The 23130-nt window shown below is 51.1% G+C and overlaps 2 protein-coding genes across 4 annotated transcripts; one reads left to right on the top strand and one right to left on the bottom strand.

The window, feature by feature from the left end:
- The first annotated feature begins 1869 nt into the window (after positions 1 to 1869).
- On the top strand, positions 1870 to 9022 carry PDZK1IP1 (PDZK1 interacting protein 1). Its single transcript, XM_018072059.2, has 4 exons — positions 1870 to 1943; positions 5771 to 5879; positions 7784 to 7882; positions 8440 to 9022. Exons 1-4 carry the CDS (start codon positions 1871 to 1873, stop codon positions 8510 to 8512), a joined length of 354 nt encoding a protein of 117 aa, XP_017927548.1. The 5' UTR covers position 1870; the 3' UTR covers positions 8513 to 9022.
- A 5911-nt stretch (positions 9023 to 14933) lies between these two features.
- On the bottom strand, positions 14934 to 22784 carry LOC103758117 (cytochrome P450 4B1). Of its 3 annotated transcripts, XM_018072360.2 has the most exons (13): positions 22358 to 22783; positions 21350 to 21491; positions 20624 to 20668; positions 20414 to 20541; positions 19859 to 19983; positions 19614 to 19765; positions 19296 to 19402; positions 18345 to 18535; positions 17910 to 18043; positions 17369 to 17433; positions 16593 to 16675; positions 15660 to 15849; positions 14934 to 15482 (listed from the first exon to the last, which is right to left on the bottom strand). In XM_018072360.2, the coding sequence occupies exons 1-12, from the start codon at positions 22541 to 22543 to the stop codon at positions 15681 to 15683; spliced, it is 1527 nt and encodes a 508-aa protein (XP_017927849.2). In that variant the 5' UTR covers positions 22544 to 22783; the 3' UTR covers positions 14934 to 15482; positions 15660 to 15680. The 3 variants fall into 3 exon arrangements, with proteins under 3 accessions (XP_017927849.2, XP_017927850.2, XP_008922581.3); XM_018072361.2 differs by having other exon boundaries at positions 14934 to 15854; positions 16598 to 16675; positions 22358 to 22784; XM_008924333.3 differs by having other exon boundaries at positions 14934 to 15849; positions 22358 to 22782.
- Positions 22785 to 23130: the final 346 nt, after the last annotated feature.

A 23130-nucleotide genomic window follows, 5' to 3' on the forward strand; every position in this document is an offset into this window, starting at 1 on the left:
CACTGTAGCATACAGGCAGATCCTTGAGGCATCCTTGTCTTTGAAATGTCCGCCCAGGGTCCCTGGAGCTAAACTGGGCAGAGCCCTGGTGTGATAAGACTGGAGCACACACGGAGGAGAAGGAACCTCATGAGCCACCTGCCGCAGCTCCAGGCGTGACTGAGGGGGGGATGGCAACAGCAGAATGTCTCAGACCTTGAATTTCCCAAGGGCAGCAGCAGGACTGGCTTCTCTAGGACTTCTGATCTGCTGATAAAGCCTTCTGCTCTGAACAGCTCGGGTGGTTTTGCTGGGAGTTTGCTGAGAGACAAGCAACAGGCAGGCAGCAAAGATGGCAAACTCTGCATGCTTTCCCAGATAATGTGGAAGCAAGTAATGGGGAACCCAAAGTTCACTCTCACTTTTACTTCTTCAGAAGACGTTCCTTTTCCTCTGTAACATGATTAGTTTGCTTCTACTGGGCCTTATTATGGGCCAGCCCCTGTTGTGACACTTCCTTGCCCAGTGTAGCAGGAAAGTCCCTGACCCACAGGGTTCACAAGCAAGAATTAGTGGGGTGGGAATGGGATTATCCAGTATTGCAGGTGGGCACCTATCTGGTCATGGAAAGGAATTTGAGAAAGAATTGGGAACTGTCCTTCAATCTTGCACAGCTCTAGTCAGCTCTGGTTTGTTTTCAGGATAAATGACATTATTCTAAATACAGGGGAAAGAGGAGGGGTGAAGGAGGGCAGTCCTGCACTGGTATTGTATTCCTCAGGTATGTATTCCTGAGAATGCTGCACATTCCTGAGCATGGATCCCATGTGGGCTCCCATGGCAGGATCCAGCACCCAGGCAGGGTCCCTGGAGGGGAGATCACCAGACTCAGAGGCCAGGAGTTCATATGCTGCGAGGGGGATGCTCAGTCTGGGCTTGCAGAGATGCTCTGACACACCACAAGAAGAACAACGACTAAACCCCCGGCTCACAGTTTTATAATTTCCTTCAGGAGTCAGTGAAGTTTCTCAGCTCTGAATCCAAATAGCTTTTATTCTTCCATGGGCTGGGTTTGCCAGCCATCCAAACCTGGCATGGGCTGGGAAACTGCTTAACTCAGGACCTGCAATGTTCCCCATCCTGTAGCATCTGCACAGCTGATGTGAAGGGTGAGCCTTGCTGTCTGCTGCAGGTCTTTGGGTGTTTCTGCCTCTTCTGGTGTCAAGAAATTTTGGAGACAGCCCTGAAGACTCAATAAAGTGAAGGCTGTGTTTGTTCCTTTTAATAGTCTCACAATTAAACAAGATGTAAGAAGTGGGAGGCAGTAGCAGGCACTGAGTCTGGTTTTTTAAGTTGATGTTTTAAAGTCACAAATATGTTTTGCCAGGTTGTTAGTGACACTCGCTGAAAAGAAAAGAGCAAGGAAATGAGTGGAAGTCCCACAGGGTGGGAAGGGTTGTCAAAGCTGGGGCATCACTGGACTTCCCCCTACTCTCCTCCTGTGGGGACGGGGACCTCGGGAACACCACACTCCCCAAGCACTGCAGCTTCACTGGGGAAGAATTTTACCCACCTGGATGTCGCTTTTTGCTCCTGGGCTGATGCAAATATTTTGTGCCCGAGTTCCTTTCCACGCCCTGCCTAAGGGGACTGTCAGGTTCAAGTCACCGTGCCCCAAATTCCCCGCCAGCTTCCGCGGGAGAAAGCAAGAGGCACCTCCTTCCGCCCCTTCCCGCAGCAGGATTTGAATAAGCAGGTGAGAGCATCGGCCTCCCTCGTTAATGCGTTTGATAATTGACCTAGCGCTCATTCCTGTGGGAGGGCGGCGTGTCCAAGTGCAGCGCCCGGCTGCTCCTCCGCACCCCGGGAGCCCCCGGCCCTGCCTGCCACCATGCCTGCCCGCTGCCTCCTCCTCCTCCTCCTGGGACTGCTCCTGGAGCTGGAGCCTGCCTTCTGCCAGGAAGGTAAGTGCAGGCAGCTGCCTGATATCCCGGGGAAACTGAGGCAGGGGAAAGGCAGGAGGGTGCACCGAGCCCCAGGCAAGTGGGAACTGCTTGGTGGGGGACAAGGGACAACTGTGGAAGAGCCTCTTGGGAACAGAAAATACATCCCAGCTCCTGCCTAAGCTTTAGCTCTGGCTGCACATCGGGATGGGTGGGTGTCCCGGGGGTTGGAAGGTCTTACCGGGGCTGGAGCATGGAAACTTTCTACCTGTTTTGCCGAAGGCTGAAACTGCCACCTGAGGCTTATCTTACCTGCTTATGCGGAGATAAAGCAGCTCTGATTTACCTCTCGCAGGACTGTGCACCGAGATGAGTAATCTGTTTTCTTACAGGCTTTTTTTTTTCTTCTCTCTCACTCTCGTCCTTGGGCAAGTGCTGTGCTGGGTCGCTCCCTGAGCTCACAGATTCTCCTGTTAATCTGTAATTTTGATCATTGCTGAGGAGAGAGAGCAAATATTTTCCTCTGCAAATTGCCCTCCTGTTCTCTTCCAAAAAACTTCATAGAGAAACTTACTATGGCGAGGGCATTGTTTTTAGGAAATTTGTTGAAGGGCTTGTCTAATCCTAGAAATAATGAGGAGTAATTAAAACTCATCTGGTGTTGGCAAAGTCCTGGAAAATTCCCTCCTCCCTTCTCCTTCTGAAGCCCCAGCCGTGACCACTCTTCCTGTGCTTGTTTACCAACTTGCTGAGGATTTAACAGCCTGGGGTCTCTGCTGTCAGCAGGATTGAAAGTTTTGCTGTTGCTTGGAAGGAGTGCAGAAAAAGAAACCCTTTAATGAGGATTCAGAGCCTGGCACAGCTTCCTCAGAGGGTGGAAAAGACAGGGGCCAGCCGATGTTTTCCAAGCACTCGGGAAAGATGTATCAAAAATCTTTTTCAATTTTGCTGTTGAGCATGGAAATGAAGTTACAAAAAGTGTACAGGCTTATTTTAGCATTGGCACTTCCCTTGGTCTGGTTTGTAGCTGCAGATGTGTGGACACTCATCTGCCAGGGCTGCAGATTCCACATTGCTTAGTTTGGCTTACGGGATCTTGTTGGTGAGGGAAAACCCCATCATTGACGTGAGGTGAAACCGAGAGGAGGTGGCAGAGCCTGAGGGACAGGCTGTCCCAGGAGGGGCATCCCTCAGAAAGCATTTTTCCAGGAACACAATTCTGTTTCCACAGGTGACACTCATCCCTTCAGCCATCTCTCCTGGTGTGCTTGATGGGGCTCCAGCCAGGCAGTGCCCCCCCAGGGCTGGGATGCCCATAGTCACACCTGGAGTAGATCCTATCAAGCTCTTGCTTCTACCTGGTTCCCATTCCTCCTTTCTTATGCACATGTAAGTTCCCCACGGGGGATTTCAGCCCAACGTGGAGGCATTTGCCATTCCCCTACCACCCTCCTCTCCCCTTGCAGCCAGGACCTACATGGTCTCTCAAAGCCAGAACGCCTTGATTTTGGTTTGGTGTTTTTCCTTTTGGCTTTGGATGCTCTGAAATCTGCTGGAAACAGCTGTCTGAGCGAGGTTTCGCCTGCAAAACATCCAGTACCTCCTGAGCACAGTCGCTCCAAGGAAATTTCCTACCACTTATCTTCTCCCCCCCCTTTGCTGGAAGATCACGAGATCCAAATTTGGCACTTTCAGTCACCACTGACTTCATTCCCCGGTTGACCTTGAACTCCCTTAGCCCCAGCAGAAACATCACGGAGGGCTGGACGTGACCACCCCCTCCTAGGCTTAGGCTGGAAACCCTGACTCCGACAGGAAAAATAAACTACAACTAATAAATAAATGTGGCCAACAGCCAAGGGCAGAGCGAGGGAGGACACAGAGTGAGACAAAGCTCAGGCGGGAGGCAATAGGTGTGTTCGGGGCTGCACTCATAGGGCTGGTGGGCAGCAGGGGCAGGAGCATCCTTGCCCACCAGGCAGGGCAGGAGGGGACCAAACCCTGTTCTTCCCAACACCACCACCCCCTGGTGCCATCCCCCCCTCCCCAGTTAGCACCACCAGCAGCTGCTGATACAAACACGCTGATACAAGAGGGAATTTCCGTCTGAATTCCTCCTGCTTCAGTTTTGGCCCTGGGACCTTGCAGTAAACATGGCAAGTGTCTCTGCAGGGAGAGGGGGCTGAGAGATGCTGTTTGGGGCTGCTCTCGCAGCCCCTTGCCCAGAAGTGCCAGTGCTTTCCAGACTGGCACTGCTGGCGAGTCAAGTGGCCAGGCTGATTTCAATTCCAAGAGGAAAAAAGAGCCTTGTTTTGTGTTGTTGGTTTGGTTTTTCTGGTTTGGTGGCGGGTTTTTTTTTTTAAAAGTCTCTTGCAGTAAACACTGGAGGCCTTACCAAAGGACAGCCCTCTTCCCGAAAATCAGAGGAAGGAGAGGAGAGCTGTTAGCAGCAGAGCCAGTGTGAAGCTGGTTACAGATGAGGAGTTTGCACATGTGGAGCACACAGCCCACTTTTATTGCTGCTAGTAAAGATCATTTTTCTGTTTCTAGCAGAGATTTGTCTCCTGTGAGGCAGATGAAGTGTTCAGCTAGCGTAAAGTGCCTGAGTGAGACTGAAGAACCAGTTGCTCGTCCAGGGGCAGCTCAGCCTTACAGGTGTCAGTGGCCAGGTCTGGGTCTGAGTGTCCTGGGGCTGATGCTGGAGCTGGCAGGTGTAGCATCCTCCACCTACCCCATGTGCCCATGCAGAGAGACCTCTCTAATGTGCAAGGGTTGGCATTTTGATCAGCAGATGAGGAAAAGCGATGCCTGAATAAATAGTAATTAAATTCTGAAGGGATGTGTCTGCATGGACAAGGTGTTATTTGGTGCTGATATGACAGTGCTTAAGGATGGGTTTGACTACAGGATGGGTTTGACTAAAGGATGGGTTTGACTACACCTGAATGCTCCAAACAAAAGCCAGTGAGAGGCAAGGAGCAGCCATCCCAGCAAGGACTGGGAAAAGGTTTCCACTTCTCACTACCCTGCCCTCACATTCTTCCCACGTCCAGGAATGCATATCACAGCCTTCTCACTCATGGCTGGATCCCTGTATAGGTCTGGATAGAGGAAAACGAACCTGTGAGTCCACCCCATCTGGGGGGGGAGAGGGGACATCCTGGTCAGCTCCCAGCTCCCCCCCCAAGCCCCCATGCTGCTTGGCCCCCACCAGCCCTGCCTGGCCTCTGCACTGAGGTTGTTGCTCTGAATGCATCAGCCTTCAATTTCCTGTCATAAATCAGTTTGCTGCTCTGGAAACTTTTAGATGGTGCATTTTACTGAAATCCGCAGTGACAACTGTTTACTGTGAGAGCGGTAACCAAATTTTAACTTGTCCCTGGTACAGGGTCCTTATTTTACCAGTCAGTATTTGGAAAATATCCTGGGAATTATGTCTGTGGTATCTAGGGATGGAGAACAAATAGTTTGCTGAAAGTCCTCTGCCTTCTTCCCCTTGGCAAACATTCTCCTTCCCTCCCTTCTGCCATGTCCCCTGGCCCTTTTTTCCCCCCATCACAGAGTCACCAGCACCCCACAGCACATGTATATGTGTATGTATTTGTATATGGGGCCCCCAAGCTGCAAGGCACCACACTCCACATGCAAAAGCCAGTGAAACCACTTTTATTTGTGCTTTATTTTATTGCTATCACCCAGGTAAGCTTGCCTGAATTGACAGCAACATGTTCTGCTTGGCTCTGTAGGACCAAGCTCTTGCCTGGATGCTGCTGAAGCTGAATGGGAGAAACTCAGCAGATAAATTCTGAGGATGACTTTCTAACTTGTGTCCTCTTCTTTTCCTGTAGCCCGGGGCAGCCTCCAGCCGTGGTCACAGGGTGTCATCGCAGTGGTCGTGTTTCTAGTGCTGGTGGCCATCGCTTTCGTGGTCAACAGGTTCTGGTGTAAGAAGAAAGCGTAAGTGTGGGAGGTTGCCAGAGCTGGGCTTAGCTGCCTGGGCACGTGTCACTTCCAGCAGCCTCCATCCTTGTGCCAGGGCTGAGAACACTGTGATCGCTGCACTGGGAGCTGGGCAGGGAGAGCAAAGACTCCCTGTCCTCATCTCTCCGTCCTCTTCTCCCTGTCCTGGTCTCTGCTCCCTGTTACTTATTGCCAGGTGTGAGCTTGCACTGTACAAATGCTGCCATGAGAAAGTGCTGTGCTGGGAATGAGAAGGCAGCAGCATTGTGGCTGGTTTACGGAGGCACATGTTCAGGGAACTGGCCTGAGCCTGGTTTTCTATGGTTTTGCGGGTGCAGTTCCCATGTGCCTTATATCTGTGGGATGATAAGCTCAAAGCAGCTTTGTTTGCAAAGCAGACAGATACAAGTTGTCAGAACGCACTGAGGGGAGCTGGGAGAAGGGGGAGGTATCCAAGCCATGGCAGAGCTCTCAACCTGGAGCCCATGGCACAGACAAATGAGGTGACCTTACTCATCAGAAGGCGGCTCTGTGGGACAGGTTACCTCTTGTCCACTGCTGGCCAAGCAAAGCCACAGGCTGCTGCTCCTGCTCAGCCAAGCAAGGCCAACTGGCGAAGTCGCAGTAACCTGATCTTGAATCTGAGCCCAAAGTCGACAGGGAATGAAGCCTGTTTCCCAGTTCCTCTGCACTGGCACTGTCTCTTTGGGCTTTGCACCCGAAGGTGCTGGAGTCTTCTTGTACTTGTGCATTCCTGAAGCCTCTCCAGGCTGAGGAGGGGGAGAGCTGGGGTGTATCCTGATGCACAGCAGGTCGGCTTCATCCCCAGATGTATTTAAGGGGGATCCCTTTAGGATGCATTCAGGGCCAATGCATAATGCAATGAGTGTATATCTAAATGGTCTGATTTGCCAGAATTACAGGTCTTTGTTTCCCAAAGAGGAACCTTTGTCCTCAAACTGAAGGAACTCCCAGCTCATGGAGCGGGAGGCAGGGATGGTGTTTCCCACCGCTGCCCGTGCCTGGCTGCCTCTTCCCAGCCCAGAGGCAGAGGATGCTGTGAAGGGCTTGAGGGGGGATGGCACCCTGATTTAATTAATCTGGCCTCTCTTCAGCAGAGCGGGCAGCGAGGCTCGGCTGCCTGGCGCCCTGCCAGCTCTGCGCTGTCACTGTGACAGCAGCTATCAGCTCAAGCTGCTGCTTGTTTATGCCAGTCTGTTCCTTGGAGAAGCCTCTGAAATTGCCCTGGAGGAGTCAGGGATGTGCTTGCAGGGCAGACCTGCACCCACCCTCCGCAGATAACCCCCCTGGCACCATCTGGGCTACGGGCTTGCTCCAGAGCTGAGCTTCTAGATTCTGGCTGAGGTCAAATGCCCCATCCCTGCCCAATGGTTCGTTCTGCAAATGATACAGACTCACACCTGAGAGAAAGCAGCTCTGCTTTGCTCACACAGACGTGCACACCTACAGCCCAGCCAGGGCTGCAGCACCAGCAGGGCCTTGACTGTTCCATCTGTGTCAGTTGGGATCTGTAGGGGACTATTTTGCAACAGATTACATAGAAGTAGACTGGAAAAACCAGTTAGTGGGGGAAAACAATCCCACGTATTGACAATGAGTCTTGCTGAGTGCCAGCCCGGTGCTGGGAGTCCCAGCTCCAGAGGCAGGGGCTGGTGCTTGGCGTCTGGGCACAGCCTCTGCAAACCAGCAGTGAAGGTGTTTGCCCTTGCCCTTGTCCTGCTGGGATAGGGGCTGAGTTGCGTGTCCAAGGCCAGGATCACATCCTTATTGTCTCTGTAGTGTCAGATCAGTCCCTTCCTCTTGCCATCACCACTGGGAGGCTGCTCCCCATCATGGCTCCTTCATTGTCCTATCTCAGATTCTCCCTTCTCTCCCTCCAGGGAAAACGCCGAGACCATGGTGACTGTAGAGGACAAGCAGGATCCTGTCGTGTCCAATGGCCACGAAGGGAGATACATATCAGCTGCAACTGACTTCAGGTGAAGGACTTTCTCAGACCTCCTCCCCATGGCTCCTAGCTCTGTTCTGTCCCGTCCCCCTGGGGCCAGCTCAGACGTGCAGAGCCACAGTCTCTCCCACTCAGGGCCTTACATCTCCCATGCACCTGGGTCTGGGGACTTTTATCATCCAGAGGTTAAGCAGAAGGCAGGGAAAGGGAGTATCCCAGTATCCCCTCCTCCCTCATCTCTCCCTGTCCCTGCAGTTGAGCCCCATGATCCATCCATCACCTTGCAACCTGCTACACCACATTTTTCTTATGCTACATCATACCTTTCCTACAGAGGAAGCCACCAAAAGTGGCCACAAGTCACCATGTAGATGTTGACTGTCAAAACAGACCTCGCCAAAAATTAGAGGGATTCCCACCCTGCTCTTGGCTTCCTTCCTGGCAGGGTGACCCCTCCTGTCCTCCCCACCTCCCCCATAAATCAGTGCACAGCTGGCACCAGCGAGGTCAGGATTCCCAGGGGTGGCTTTGGGGAGGCCGGTCTTACTGGGGGTGAGCTCAGCATTGTGCTTCTCCCTCCCTGTGCAGGTGCAAAGAGAACCAGCATGCCTACGAGAACACGGTGGAGCCCGAGGAGAAGGTGATCACCACTGCCATGTAGCAGGCACCCAACCAGCCACCCTCCTTCCTCCTCTCAACTGGCTTCACACGATCGCGATGGGCGTTTTCACAGAGACCCTCTGTGTTGGCACCCCCTGTGTGTAATGGGTCCCTGAACTCCCCATGGCACCACCATCTCCTGATCTTTCCACACCTGTGGGACGTGCTCTTCTGCCTCGGGGACTGGTGTCCACGTGGGCATTGGTCCCCAGGAGAGGTCTGGAGGTGTCAGCTCTCCTGCCTGGTGGTCACCCCACCTCCTTGGCAAGGTTGATGTCCCAAGTCCTAGGAGGGTGTTGACCTGCTTATTACACAGAGGGGCTCCTACTGGGTGCCTGGGACCTCCCTGCACCCCCAGCTGCCTTACGGGGAGTTGCTGATGGAAAACCTGCTATTTTCTCCCCAGTTCACCCTCCTTTTTACAACCTGCATGAAACATTTTAATGTCAGAACAAACCTTCTCCCCTGTACATATCTCCCCTGTAAGCAATAAAGAGAATTGTTGCCCCTATGACAGCAGAGAGGGTCGTTTTGCTAATCAGCCAAAGGACTTTCTGGCATCTCACAGCTCTCCCAGCCTTCAGGCAGTTGGGAAAATGAAGGACATCATGGAATGCTCAGCATTTGGACCACACCAAGGCTGCAAAGTGTGGCTGAGCATCATTCACCATTTGCTGGGTGGGGAAATTGAGGCACAGCACCAATCCAGCACTTAACAGTGCTGCTTAATGGGCGAAAGGCAGCACTCCCTGAATCCCACTGACCACAACATGCAGACCTACAACCAGCTGGGGGCCATTCCCAGGGCTGGAGGCTGTGAATGTCAATCACTTATCCTTGCTGCCAGGAAGTGGCTGGAGGCTGCTACGGGCAGTGCTGGCTATCCCAGAGCAACTGGCCATAGTGCAACCTGCTCCTGCCAGGCTGTTCATTAACCAGGGTCCATCTTCTGCTGTGGTGGGAGCAGTGCCAGGGCCGCCACGGGAGAAACAAGCGCTTCTAAGCTGTGGCATTTGAAGCTTGAAAAGAGCTCTGATGCCTTGGCCATGCCTGGAACATGAGTTACTCAAGTGGCATTCAGAGTCCTCTTCTTGACAATTTATGAAAGGGCGAAGGGACTCTGAAATCAAGGGCAGCCCAGCTGAACCAGGACTGGGAGGGATGGGGTGGGAGGTTTATAAGAGGGGCGCTTTTGGCAGCCCCCGGTTTTGAGGGGAGCAGGGGGGTTTTAGGACCCTGCTGTGCACTTCCTGCAGGGGAAGCTGCCAATGTCCGACCAGGTGGTGACACAAAAATTCAGGCAGGAGCCTTCCAGTAACAGACCCACCTTGAAAGGCCTTTCCCCTAGAGACTCAGGTAGGTGAGTGTTTTGAAAATGCCCTCAAAGACTTGGAGTTGAGAAATCACAGCTCCAGTTGAGAAATTGCATGGGAGTAGAAGAAAACAGGCAGAAGGGTTAGAGGGGTCAGGCCCTCAGATTTGGAGGCACGATGGCTGCACCCCCAGCATCATGTCAGAACTGTTCCCTTCTACCACCTTCCCTTAGACAGCAGGAGTCTGAGCCAGCCCCAGGTTGGGTCTTGCACCTCCCCACTCATGCCCCTGTGGATGCTGCTCCCCCGACTTTTCTCTTGTAGGTGCCAAGTGTCATGTGGTTTTGGAAAAAACAAGCTTCCCAGAGTTCAGGGGTAGTGCTGTGCTCAGCAGGGTTTAAGGATTAGCCAGTACATGTTCCTGTGGCATCAGCACTTGGGCTGGGGGTGTGGTGAGAGGAGGGGAACCCATTAATTTTTTACCTCTCAGTTGCAAAAGGAGTTAGCAATGATATCCTTATAATGAGTAACAGCAGGAGCTTTTTCCATGCCCTGTGCACACCCTCAATATGTGATGGACGCTTGAGCTGCTCACCCTGCAGTGCCTGGATGCGGATTTGGAGTGGAGGTGTGCTCAGGACTCAGTTGGTCTCAGTGTCCCTTTCCCCATGGATCTCTGCCATGGCTGTAGGTCCAAGCAAGGAGAAGGGTGGGGCTCTACTGCTGGACATTTTGGGCTAGTCCAGGAGTCTCAGTGCTTGGTCTTATCACAGCCAGTACCCATTCAGAGTTCACTTCCCAGGCGAAAACATCTCAAGCAAGAGCCAGGGATGCCTCCTCAGTGGTATACCTCACCTCTGTACTGTCCGTGGTGCTGTCCTGCCTCAGTTTCTCTTGTCCATGAAGCACAAGCTGAGGCTGACTGAGTGAAGCTGCCTTCCCTTGAGCTGTGCAGCCGCCTCGCAGATGCTTCTCGGTGTGATCCTAAAAAGAACAAAAGGGAGCGAGCATAAATGAAATTTATTGTTGGAAAATCTTAATTAGATTTTAAACCCCAAAGGGAGAAAAGTGAGGTATTATCTGACACAGCTAATGAGTGTTAAGGGTCCATTGTTATATTTCTTGTTTACCTTTCTGTACTGGCTGATACAGCCCGGATCCTCGCCTGTACTGCCGTAATTAGGATATCTCATCTCTTGCTGATAGGGTCGGGATGCTCTTTAAAGCACAATGCTGTCTCATCCCTCCCTGGAAGGATGAGCGTGATTGGGATGACAACTTCTGGCATGCCAGTGCTCGTGCCTTCCATGCCAACCCTGGGAGCTCGGGAATGTCCTCCAGAGTTGGGGCTGTACCTGACAGTCCCCAGGTGATGGGCACCTCCCCCAGCCTCTGTGACCTCTCTGAGGGGGCCTGAGACAGCTTGCCTGGGGCCAAATCCTCCCCAACACCTCTCTCCATGCAGCATGGGGGAGTGACCATGTCCTTCACAGTGACATCATGGGTGCTCCATCCTGCCCCTCACTCCATAATGCCATTATCTCTGAAGCTTGGGCTTCAGGAAAACATCCAGGTTTGGGTTCTGCTGCAGACAGGACCATCTCCTTTTGGGCAGAAGACATTCAGGGTGGGTTTTTTGCATTACCACCTTGTTACAAGATGTATCACAGCTTTTCTTTGACACCTAGGAGGATGCAGCTCATCTCTTGGACACGCAAATAATGGGGCATCTTGTTGAAATCCACCTTTGGCTCTGATGCTTTCCTGATCTCTCCTGAGTCCCTTTAGCTGTGAGGGTTTAAGATTCTGTTTCTGTTCCAGCTGTAACCACAACCCCGGAGCACTTTGGGCAGGTGGACAACTGCCGTGTAAATTATTGAAAGGTAGTTTAATTAAAGGCTTGTCGTATTCAGATAAACTGCTGCTGGAAGAGCCACCAGCTCCTGCCCTGGACCCAAACAGTGTAGCCTGGGGTTTATGTCCTGGCAGTGGGCACCTTGGCACCCAAGAGATGTGATTTGGACCTCCAGAAACAAAAAGGGAGCCCGTCCCACCATCGCTGTCCTTCGGGTGGGGAAGAAGCTCAGCCACCCAGGTGGGAGCTGGGAGCACAGCAGGGAGGGGTGGCTGTGTGTGGGCAAGGGGGCTGCAAAATTTTTGGTCTCGATTCAAGCCACTGAAAGCCAGAAGTAAAATACCATCCATTGTTGGTTTGTACACCCGTAGTAGCCAAACAAACATCCCCGGAGCCTCTCCTTATCACTTTATTACACCTGCTAGAGTGAATAGATTAAAGAGGATGGGGGAGGGGGGAGAAAGCTGAAGAATCCAGCAGAAAAACTGGGTTTTGGGATTGTTAATTATTCTCTGGGGTCTCTAATCTTTAACTGGCAAACAGCATCACTAACTGTCTTAAAGCCCCTCCTGGAACATCGTGATAATAAGCCATCTGCATGAAGGCACCCCGTTATCTGCCCTCCTCCAGCCGCCTGTGACATGGCTGGAGTGGGAGATAATGAATGTGTGGTGTGTAATAATGACACGTCATTCATGATTATCGGCCTGATACCCAACCTTTTAGCTCCATTGTTTGTGTTTCAAAAAAAAAAAAAAAAAAAAAAGGAAAAAAAAGAGAAAATAAAAAGGAGAAGGGAAATAAGAAAAGGGGGAAATTTTGGTGCTATGGGCTATCCCGGGGTCCCCGAAGTGTCTCCCTGCCAAAGAGGTTGGCTCTCGTAGCATCTCCCAGAGGGTTTGTTGGTACCCTGGAAGGACTCGCCCGTGGATTGGCGGCTGCTGTAGCCATGGTGACGGAGGAGAGAGCTGAGACAGTGCAGAAATGTCACTGCCTGGCAGGGAGACATTTGGGGCAAATGTGCAGGCGATTACATCTGTGTCAGTGGCTGCTGCCCGGCTCCTCGCACAACTCCTTTGCTGCTCTCAAAACAGTTTGGCGGTGGCTTGGCAGAGGAGGTTATCTTGTACACGCTGCTGTCCAGAAACTGCCAGCATCTGAAGGTGGGGGGATGTTTGTGTTGCTCAGTTTGACCCAGCCAAGCTGAAAAGTGAAAGAATTTTCTCCTGGTTGCTCCTGTATTAGGGCTCCTTGATGCATCGGTACTGTGAGACCTTCCCCCAAAAGCTTTGGTTCTTCAAATTGCAAACCTGGGTTAAGCACAGTTCTTAGTGGTAAGGGATTTTAAAGTGTTTGGCTCAGGTTACCTCAATTATTGTCATAACTGCCTGGAACAACAATCCATTATTTGCATCAAAAATGTCGGCAGTTTCTCGTCTCTTTCCCAAGCAAATTTGCAAGAGCAATTTCCCTGGAGAAGGTCTCCACTTGCAGTGATTGTGGTTTAGTCATTTATAACAATCAGGAGGACTCTTGGAAATCAAACGAGCAGCCTTGGTCAAGGCTGGTCACAGGGTGATGGCCTCAAAACACAGGCCCTCTGTACAGACCCAGGGGTGGGCAGCAGCTGGGAGTCCTCTTCAGACCTAATTTGCCCTGCTCTGGCCTTATCCCCCCACATCCAAACCAGAAAATGCTGCAGTGACATCTTCAAGTGCCACCCAGTTTCCTTTGCAAATCACCACCAAGGAGACTGGGATGGGTCTTTGTGGCCAAGTGCTCCAAAAGCTCATTTCTTGGACCACCTGCTGGAGAGTAGATGAGCAGAGCTATGAGGTGGCTTGCCTGTTCCCAGGTGGTGGCTGAAATGCCTGACAAACAGGACTTTTCGGTAATGAAAAGGTGTATCAAACTGCTGCCCTCCAAAGGCCTTGCTGTGCTGGAGCAGGAGAGGAAGATATCTGGAGTCTGACCTGTTAGACCAGCCTGAGTCCACCAGAGGTGTAAGTGTGGTGGCACCAGCACCTACACAACCTGCATCCAGTCTCTTCCTGGGAGTAAGGTAAGAAGGGGTGGGCTAGGAGAAGAGGAACTCGGTCTCCAGATGCCTTGCAAAATAAATGCAAGCTGCACCTTGCTGGTTAATCCCAGCATCCCTGTCCCAGACAGCCAAAACAAAGGTCTGAGGAGAGTTTTGTTTCCCAAACTGAGGATTGAGCAGGCAGCAGAGATAGGGAGCAGGGATGCTGCAGGAGCTTAGTCAGATGGGCAGATGCTCAGATTTGGCTGTCCTGAGCTGCTCAGAGAGACAGAGAGATGGACAGACATGCTTTGGATACATTAGTGCCTGCAGGGATTTGGTGATGTCACTGCTGTGGGTGAAAGCCAAACAGCCTTGTCTGTCCCTGTAGTGTGGCTGTCTGTCACTCTGAGCCTCAGTTTCCCCTGACGACCTCTGGGTTCTGAGGCACTCTCAGTGACAAACGTTCCCTGAGCTGTGTGTGGGTGACACCATCACTCCGGGACTGTGCCGGAGCAGTGCCTGCCCCGCTGCCCTGCACGGCTGAGGGTGGGGATGGGGACGGGGGTATCCCCAGGGATAGGGCACATCAGCTGCCTTGCTGGGCCTGGCCATGCTCCCTGCCCAGCCCAGGGGGGTTTTACCAGGGACCAGGGAGGACTTTTTCCGGGTCTCCCACTGCCACCTAGTGATCCATTTCACACCCTGGGCCCGCAGCTCATCCAGATGGTCCACCTGGGCTAGTGCTTGGGGAAAGGCTCCCCGTGCCCTGAAAACATGCCTAATCCCAGGGGCAGTGTTCATCTTCATCCCTTGGACAGGTCACTCATGTACTGAGTGGTCAGCTCTCAGACTCTGCAGAAAAGGTTTTGAGGCAGACTCATGTTTCATCTCGGGACTTTTTTTGTTTTGCAAGCTGATTTTGTTCTTACCACCAGCATTTCTCTGTGTGTGGTGTGTGTTTGTGTTTTGCTTTGTCTGACCACAGATTCATTTCAGTTGTTTCCTTACCATGGAAACTCCTCCAGTCAAAGGTGAGGGCTTGTTGGTGTATGTTGCAGGAGGTGTGGAAACAGGCTCCTCAGGCTCATTAGGGGGAAAACAGTGCTTGTGGCTTGAAACACTCACAGGGCTGCACCCTTGGGCACAGCCTTACCTCTGGCCTGCTGGGGCTCCCCCTGTACCCCGTAACCCCCAAATGCAAAGGAAGCCAAAGTCATGCTTGGAGAGCATCCTCACAAAGCTTTATTCTTGTTTCGGAGACGAGACCAAGGCTGATCACACATTGTTTTCAGTGGGGTGAGAGCTTTCTCCAGGTTAGCTGGTGTCATGTCTCTGGGCTGGCTTCCTGAGCACCCTCAACTTGAGAAAGTTCAGTGCTGGGGCAGAAAGAAACCACGGGCCTTCATCTCCATAATGGTGGGCACAGAGCCAGCCACAGAATGGGAATAATTTGGAGGGCGGTGCATAGGGATGCAGCAAGGCTGCCAGGAGGAGCCCTCCTGCCCTGGCACACCCAGGCTGGAGGCAGGGGAAGGACTCTGTGCTGGGGCAGCGCCCAGGCTTTAAACATCCATGCAAGCCATGCCAGCATTGTTCACTGCCAAGCCCATCCTGGAGACTGACAATGGAACAAATCCACAGATGAGTGACAGAAGTCCCGCCAGGCAGCGTGTGAGGGCAGGTTGGAGGTCAGGAGATGATCAGGACATGGAGGATGCCCACGGAGATGAAGGCTGAGCCACAGCCACTCTGTGGAACCCCTTTAGCAGTGCTGCTCCCCCTGCAAGGAGGGGACTTGGATCTGCTGGTTTTGGTGTTTGTTTGAGGGGGCTCGGTGTGCCCCCCTGGACAGCAACAGTGGGGAGTTAATGTGGGAGAGATCCAATGTGGCCAGCGTGGATCTCCTTCCCCACTTAAGCCTCTGGGTGGAGTGACATTTGGGAGAGCTCTTGCCCACCTGCCGTGGTACCCCGTGGGATCAGGGAATCTTCTTCAAATGCAGGTGTATCCCATTGCTGGACCTGAGGACGATCTGCGGTATCATAATGGGAAGCTTGGATGGGTCTGGGCAGAGCTCGAAGCGGAGCAGGGTCAAGGCCAGCGCCACCTTCATCTCGTTCATGGCGAACTGCTGCCCGATGCAGTTCCTGGGGAGAGGATGACAAATGCTCTGACTGCTGCCTTTGGCCCTGACTGCCCCCAAACAGGGCTCAGCCCATATGTGAGCTGGGGCACATCCAGCTGCCGTGAGAATGACACCACAGCTCATCTAGGGGTCCCCTGATGCCACACCAAAATGTACCCAGCTCTGTGGTGGGGTATTCCTAATTTTTATCAATAAGCATTGAAAAAAGATATGAGATTGGGAGAACATGGGCTTATTTCACTAGAAAGTGCGGCCTAGATCCAGGTAAAAGTCCAGACGCCTCAGAAAAGTTATTTTTGGCTCGATGTGGTGATCCTCTTGCGAGTTACTGATACCTCAGTATCCTGCATCTGCCTACTGATACAGCATGGGAACCACAGAGACTTGGACCCAGCTTCGTTTTGAGGTGCACTGGGATTCACCCCTAAATAAGGGAGCCTGTGTTCCCAATGCAGGCAGCAGAAAATGTAAACATGTCCACAAAGCCACAAGAAAAGTGTGTGAAAGCCTACAGTGACAACAGAGCTTAGGGTGTTGGAAATGCTCTGGAGCTGATGGAGCATGGAAATCCTCTTACAGGAGATTCTGTAATGGGAGATCCTGTTATGGAAAGCCTGTTTGAGTTGGCCAAGCCAACTTGGCTCATGGAGGCTGAGGGAAGATTAGCTTCAGGAGCTTGGCTCTGAGCTAGGTCTCCCATGCAAGGTAGCCTAATGGGAAGGAGAGGGATGAAGGATCTCCCACCTGGGTCCAGCAGAGAAAGGCAGGAAAGCATGGGAGTGCCTCTGTACTGAGTTCTCTGGAGAAAACCTCAGGGGATCATAGATCTGTGGGAGCAACAAAGACCACTCGGTTAGTGTTTGGTCTGATATGAGCAGCACCAGGTTCTTCCCTGGCCCCCAGGTTAGGGCTGGATGTTGTCCCTGCCCTTCCTGGGGGAACTGTAGTTAACAGACATCTCTCTACAAAGCTGCTGAGTGGATCTCCCCCTTGGAGATATCCAGGTTACCCACTACAGTGCCCAAGATGCCTGTAGGTGTTTTCCCATCCGGGGCAGCAATGATAAAGTAAGACTCCCTTTGTTCCAGAGATGCTTGATCCTTGCTTTCCAGACAGCCACTGGAGGGAGGCAGCTGCACACCCTCCTTCAAGTTTTCCAGTTATTTCTTGAAGCCTCAAAAATATCAGCTTCAAATCACACACTGCCTGGAGGGTTTGACGCTTCTCATACCACTCTGAGATCTAAGACTATCCAGGGTAGCTGAAAGCAGTCTGAGTGTCTCTATGTCCCCACGCATGCAGGGAGACTATTCAACACCTTTCTCCAGCACTTTGTCACGTTTAAAGCCTTTGTAGGGTTTGGTAACTTGACTGAACTTTACAGTTGGACATGGACTCTTGGAATGAGAAGGGAAAAAAACCCCCACATATCAGGGAGGCATAGGCTGAACAAGGCACAAGTGGAATGGATATCTGGGCTCAGACATCATCTTCTCTTTCTTGTTACAAAGGTGAAATACCTCAGGGTTCTCCCAGACATCCCGGTTCCTGTGAATAGCAAATATGTTCAGTCCAACCTGGCAGCCTGTGAAAGAAAAATGAGAAAAAGCTCGTGACACCTCAAGGTGAAGATGTAGGAAAGGTGGTTTTGGGATGGTCTCTCTCCCTGGGCTCTGCAGGGGCTGTTGCAGGAGATATGGCAGTGATGATGCCCAGCCTGTCCAGGCAGGTCACCTGGTGAAATCCTCACATGGACAAAACAGTGACCTCAGAGCTGGGCTCCATTTTTGTATCAGTGTATCACTTTTACTTCGCCAGCAACAACACTCTACAAGACCCCTGTGAGCTCTGTGAACACCCCAGTGCCCTGGAGCATGTCCTTGGACTCTCTCTGGTCATCCTTTCCAGGCTCATGTGGTAGCAAGCTGTGGTAGCCCCACACAGCCCTTTGGAGAGAGAAGAGAAGCTGGAAGACCCACCATCCCCTCCACACAGCAGCATGAACAAGGAAGCCCCACTTGGCATAGGCAGGAGCATGAAGGATGAACAAACTCAACAGACCTGCTGGCAAGCTGCGTCCATCAGAAAATGTGATGGGTTTAGAGAGCTGTCGGGACACAGAAGGAACCGGTGGGAACAGGCGCAAGCTCTCTTTGATGCACATCGTGGTGTAGGTCATCTTCCCCAGGTCCTCCCTGAAAGCAAACTTGCTGAGGGTGAACTAGATCCCTTTGTCTACATCACTGATGAAGATATTAAACAGTACTGCCCCAGTATGGACCCCTAAGGATATCACTTGTCACTGATCTACATCTGGACATTGAACTGCTGACCACCATCCTCTGGATGTCACCTTCCAACCAATTCCTAAACTACTGAACAGTCCACCTATCAAATCCATCTCTCTCCAATTTAGAGAGAAGGATGTTGTGGGGGACCGTGTCAAAGGGTAAGAGAAAAGAGTTCAAGGTAAATGAATAAGATGTCCTAGCTCACCACTCAATAGTGTCTCGGTCTCCCAGGATCCCCTGGATCTCCTCCCTGCAGCGTTGCTGGTACTCTGGATGTAATGACATGCAGTAGAAGAGCCAGGAGATCCCACTGGCTGTGGTATCATGACCCTCAAACATGAACGTGTCGACCTCGGCACGCAGGTCCTCATCGGACAGTCCAACTCCATTTGCATCCTAATAAAGAGGAGAGCGTATCATTCCTAAGCACACAGGCCTTTTATTTTCATACCCAAAGGATTTGCATGGTTTGATGTCACTTATGTTTCCCTGTACATCAGGAAGTCATCAGAAAATTTATCCAGTATATGTGAGATTGCCAACTCTGTAGTCAACAGGGCGGCAGAGTTGGGCTATGGTGGGAGACAAGTTCCCAGCCCATCAGAAAGACACCCTTTTTGATCCCCTGCCAATGGTCCCAGTTACATTTTTCAGTAGTTTGGTTCGGATGACTTTTTTTCAGACTGAGACACAAAAGAAAGTAGCAGCTCCAGAAAGACAGAGTGAGCAGAGTGTATCTCCCTCCTGAACAACAAATGGCAGCTTCTCTCCAGAGTATCTGAAGATGTCTGTGAAAGTAAAACTACCAAAAGTAATAAAGAAAATATCTTGACAGGACTACAGACAAGATGCTCTCCTTGTAACCTTTCCAAAGACCTCATTCCTCTCTGGTTTCTGAGAGGTCTCTTCTTTAAAACAATTAGTGTGCTCAATGAAAATTACCAAGGAAGAGGAAAGTCTGCCCAAGGTATATATGCTTGCTCACTGCATTTCACACATTTGTGTTTCCTTCCCTTTCCATCCACATTTCCCTGAGCTAGGAAAGCTGGATTAGGAAAGCTGTTGCCAGGAATCTCAGCCAGGGCCTGGATGCTTCCCTGCTGATGGATCCTCAGTGTGTTCTTTATCATTCAATGCGATCATTTCAAACATTCACCTTGCTACAAAGAAGAATGTCCAGAAAATCCAGGCGCTTCTTCTTCAGGATCTTGTCAAGGTCCTCCTCACTGGAGAGCAACATCTTTCTTTCTTTTATTACCTTATCTGCAGAGAAGAGTGCCTCACTTAGTTGCCACTCCAGAGACCTCATGTACCTGACCCCTTGGTCAGCAGCTTGTACTCTGTTTAATGTGTAGTCCTCTGGCCAGTGCCTGTTGCAACCCCCCTCTGAGCCACTCCAGGCACAAGCGGAGGAGAGGTTCAGCTGGGAAGAAAGGGAGAGAAACAGAGATTGGGGAGAAAGGGGGAGAAATACCTGTGTGGGTATGGGCCAGCTTGCAGGCATCCTGAAACTCACGGCCTTTGCGAGTCAAGTTGTAGAAGACATCCTTGAAGGAAAAAGTCAGGATTCTTTGGCTCACGAGGTAGCTCAGGTCAAAAACAGCTTTAATGTAATAGTGTGAGTTGCTGTAATGAGGCCAAGGTTAAAGCTGGTGTTAGCAATGTGAGGGGGAAACAGGAGCACTTGCTTTCCCAGGATTTGAAAGTTCAGGCACTGACCTCTGAGTCTGACAGTCAGAATTAAAGCTGAAGGCACATTTCATGATGCTGTCTAGTGTCATCAAACTGACGTCTTGAAAGAGCTCCACTGACTTCCTCTCCGTGCTCTTCTTCTCCCATTTATCCTAGAGGTGGAGGCAGGGGTAAGGAGGGACAGGATACCATCTATGATCAGGTCATATATTCCTGTCCCTCTTCCCAGATGCACACTGCCAATCACTTTCTTTTCTGCAAGCAGAAGCCCTCATTCACTATGTATTCTGTGAATCCAATCAAACTCCTCCGTACATTTCTTTTTCTAGGTTTACCTCTACTGGGCTAGGAAAGGGTATTCTAGCTGTGGTTGGTTTCATTGGGGAAAAAAAAAAAAGAAAGAATAAGTGCAATGTCCAAAGGAAGGTAAGAGGAACAATTTCAGAACTTTATAACTACCCCAAAAGTTCAATGAAACTCTAGGCACTGAGTGCAGTCTCTTTCCCTCACTCATTCCCAGATCTGATTATTTGCACCGTTGCACAGCTGAAAGGTAAAAGTAGCAGGAGTGGGAATTCTTACCAGCATCACTTTGACCGAGTCTGACATCAGGGTCACGTAAGATTTCAGCACATCGTAATGAAAGGCTGGGGTGAGCATCTTCCGGTGCTGGAACCATTTGGATCCATCCAAGACCAACAGCCCCTCCCCTGAAGGCACAAACAGAGAAGGTTCAGTCAGCTCCTCCAGGCTCTGATCATGGTTCTGGCAGCCTTACTACTTTTGACTTACCAATCCAGGGAAGCAGGAATTTGTAGGGTACACTGGCCTTGGGATCTGTAAAACAAAGCAGATACCAGAAATGTATGAATGACTAATGAATTCAAAAAAGAAAATTCAGAATAAATTGACATTAGATTTTGCTCGCTAAATCACAAGATAGAATTAATCTCATTTCAATATGTAAAATACCCTACCACTAGAGGTAGAGTTTAAAAGTGGCCATCTACAAATATGACCTCAGTGGACTTGAAAAAATAGAGAAAGGAAGAGCAATAAATGTGTGTGGAAAGGAACTGACCATGGCAAATCCTGAAGTTCAGAACAATGGATGGGAGTTACTGGAGATGCCCATGTGTGTACCTCTCACAAGAATCATGCTCCACAGAAGGGAGCAGAGGAGAAGACTTGAGGTGTTTTCTCAGATCCATTGCCATGCCAGCTCACCCATATTACTGGGTTTACTGGGAAGCACAAGCATAGTGGTGGCAGATTCCATAGAAGGCAGTAAGACCAATGACAATGGAGATAAGGTATGGAAGGAACAGGCACCTGGTCACTGTTCTGCACAAGAATACAAATTGCTCCATGAAACCTGGGTCAGGCTGAGAGTTTGTGAAGAGGAGCTAAAGAGGAATTGCAATAGCTGTGAAGGAAGCCAGCAGAGGGGATGACTCCAGGCAAGTTTCCCATGATTTTTTTTGGTAGGACTTCTCAAAAACAGATGTAGAGACTTACCTGTTCGGCCAAGTATGCTTTTGGCATATTCAGGATGGTGGACAATTAGAGCAGGCAGGACTGGTCCAAACCATCTGGGAAAGGCATAGGGGTATTCTTCTCCCCACGACACTAGTTGATGTAATATTTTTTCAGGATATATCTACAATGAATGAAAATTAAGCAGGGACTGAATAAAGGCAGAAAAAGAGCATGCCAGGGAGAGCAGAGCTTGAATTTGCCCTGTCATGGAAAGCACAGGTAAGACATCCTCTCTTGGGAAATGAAGCAAGAGTGGGTGGACTTGCCACACAGGGGCTTTTACACTGCAGGTGAAGGAGAGGATGGGCATTGCAAAGGGACTGCGCACATGTGGCAAAGCTGCTTGAGCCACCACTTCCCTGCAGCACAAGACAACTCCATGGAGAGTTCCTAGCTGGGGCCAGCTGCAGCTGAGCCACCTTAGGACAGCCTGGGCTCGGAGCAGCTTGATGTTGCTGGGAGCTGCAGCTGGCATGGGTAATACCAAGATGCCTGGTGGACAGGTCAGGAGGACCAAGGGTGTTACACCCCTGTTCTCTGATTTCAGCAGTGCAAGGTGGGCATGCAGTGTGGAAGCAAAATATCTTCACTATAGAGCAATGAAAATGGCTGCATTAAAATGCCCTGCTTTTGTGGCCATGTCTTCTTCAGTGGCTGCAGGGGGAGACACTCTTATTGCTATAAGGTTTAATGTAGAAGAGAGACATTCAGTGGTTGCTCATATTTATGTAACTTCATGAAAATCCAAGAAATTGCCTAACTCTATGTTTAAGCACATGATCAAATACAGCATGGCTCTGTTTTTTCCCAAATGATGCACATCTCATATCCAGGTAACCTTTCCTCCTGCCCTGCAGAAGTCTTGGCACTCCCCGTGCAGAGGGAGTAGGGGACACACACACCCCATCCAGTGCTTCTTATCCTGACTGATATCTTGCGCAGTCTTTGGGACAAACCCACCCTGACCAAGCCCATCTCACTCCTTACCAGGTGATTGTGGCCATAGAGCCAGTGTTTCGGGGGGCCAGGAAATGCCTCCAGAGCTTTGACGAGTTTCTTCCTCTCCTGGTAGAACTGGACCACCTTCAGCAGCACAAAGATTACCCCAAGCACCACAGACAGCTGCAGGACGACAGCAGAAGGTCTGGCTACGTTGTCTAACAGAGACACCATACTGGTCTGGGGTGGCTGACACTGCCTTCTCCTGCCTCTTTTCTTCTGCTTCTCTCACGCCTTCACCTGACAGGGAGCTCAGTGCAGGTAAAAACCCTCTCCCTCCTCCTCTGCTGGAGCTGAGCCTGGTGAAGGGAAGCTGACAGCAATTTATAGCAGCAGAAACATCACAGTAAACAATGAGTCAGCTCGGCCAGCAGCCCGATTGCTGCTGCTCCCACTCACCCTTTGACCTGCTTCCTGCAACCTATCCCTGCAACCTGTGGATAACAATCTGTGCACATTCCCTACTTTCTTTTAAGTCCCATACACCCCAGCAGCACTGTCACACACTCAGTCCTCCATGCCCAGGTGGATGAAGGCAGAGGAGGGAGGAGGTGAGAGGCAACCAGGCTGGGGCTCTAGCTGAGCTCCGTGCTCTCCGCAGGCAGTTCAGGCATGGAAGCCATTCATCCACCCATGTGAAGTGAGGAACACACAGGCCACCTCTTCCCAAAGAGTGGAGTGGGTGGATTCATCCACCTTCACCTGTAACAGCAGTGCTCTGAGTGACTGCAGCATCACGCAGCTCTGCCAGGCTGTAATCA

The sequence above is a fragment of the Manacus vitellinus genome, unplaced genomic scaffold (genome assembly GCF_001715985.3).
Source record: "Manacus vitellinus isolate BGI_N305 unplaced genomic scaffold, ASM171598v3 scaffold_21_pilon, whole genome shotgun sequence".
Taxonomy (NCBI): Eukaryota; Metazoa; Chordata; class Aves; order Passeriformes; family Pipridae; genus Manacus; species Manacus vitellinus.

Bases quoted from the DNA above. Each gene is read 5' to 3' on its own strand.
- LOC103758117 (XM_018072361.2), bottom strand. From the start codon at position 22,543: ATGGTGTCTCTGTTAGACAACGTAGCCAGACCTTCTGCTGTCGTCCTG. The intron at 20,669-21,349 runs GTAAGTCTCTAC...TTTGTTTTACAG, and splicing joins AAGCATACTTGGCCGAACAG to ATCCCAAGGCCAGTGTACCC. The intron at 20,542-20,623 runs GTAAGTCAAAAG...TTGTGCCTTCAG, and splicing joins ATTCCTGCTTCCCTGGATTG to GGGAGGGGCTGTTGGTCTTG.
- PDZK1IP1 (XM_018072059.2), top strand. From the start codon at position 1,871: ATGCCTGCCCGCTGCCTCCTCCTCCTCCTCCTGGGACTGCTCCTGGAG. The intron at 1,944-5,770 runs GTAAGTGCAGGC...CTTTTCCTGTAG, and splicing joins GCCTGCCTTCTGCCAGGAAG to CCCGGGGCAGCCTCCAGCCG. The intron at 7,883-8,439 runs GTGAAGGACTTT...CTCCCTGTGCAG, and splicing joins TCAGCTGCAACTGACTTCAG to GTGCAAAGAGAACCAGCATG.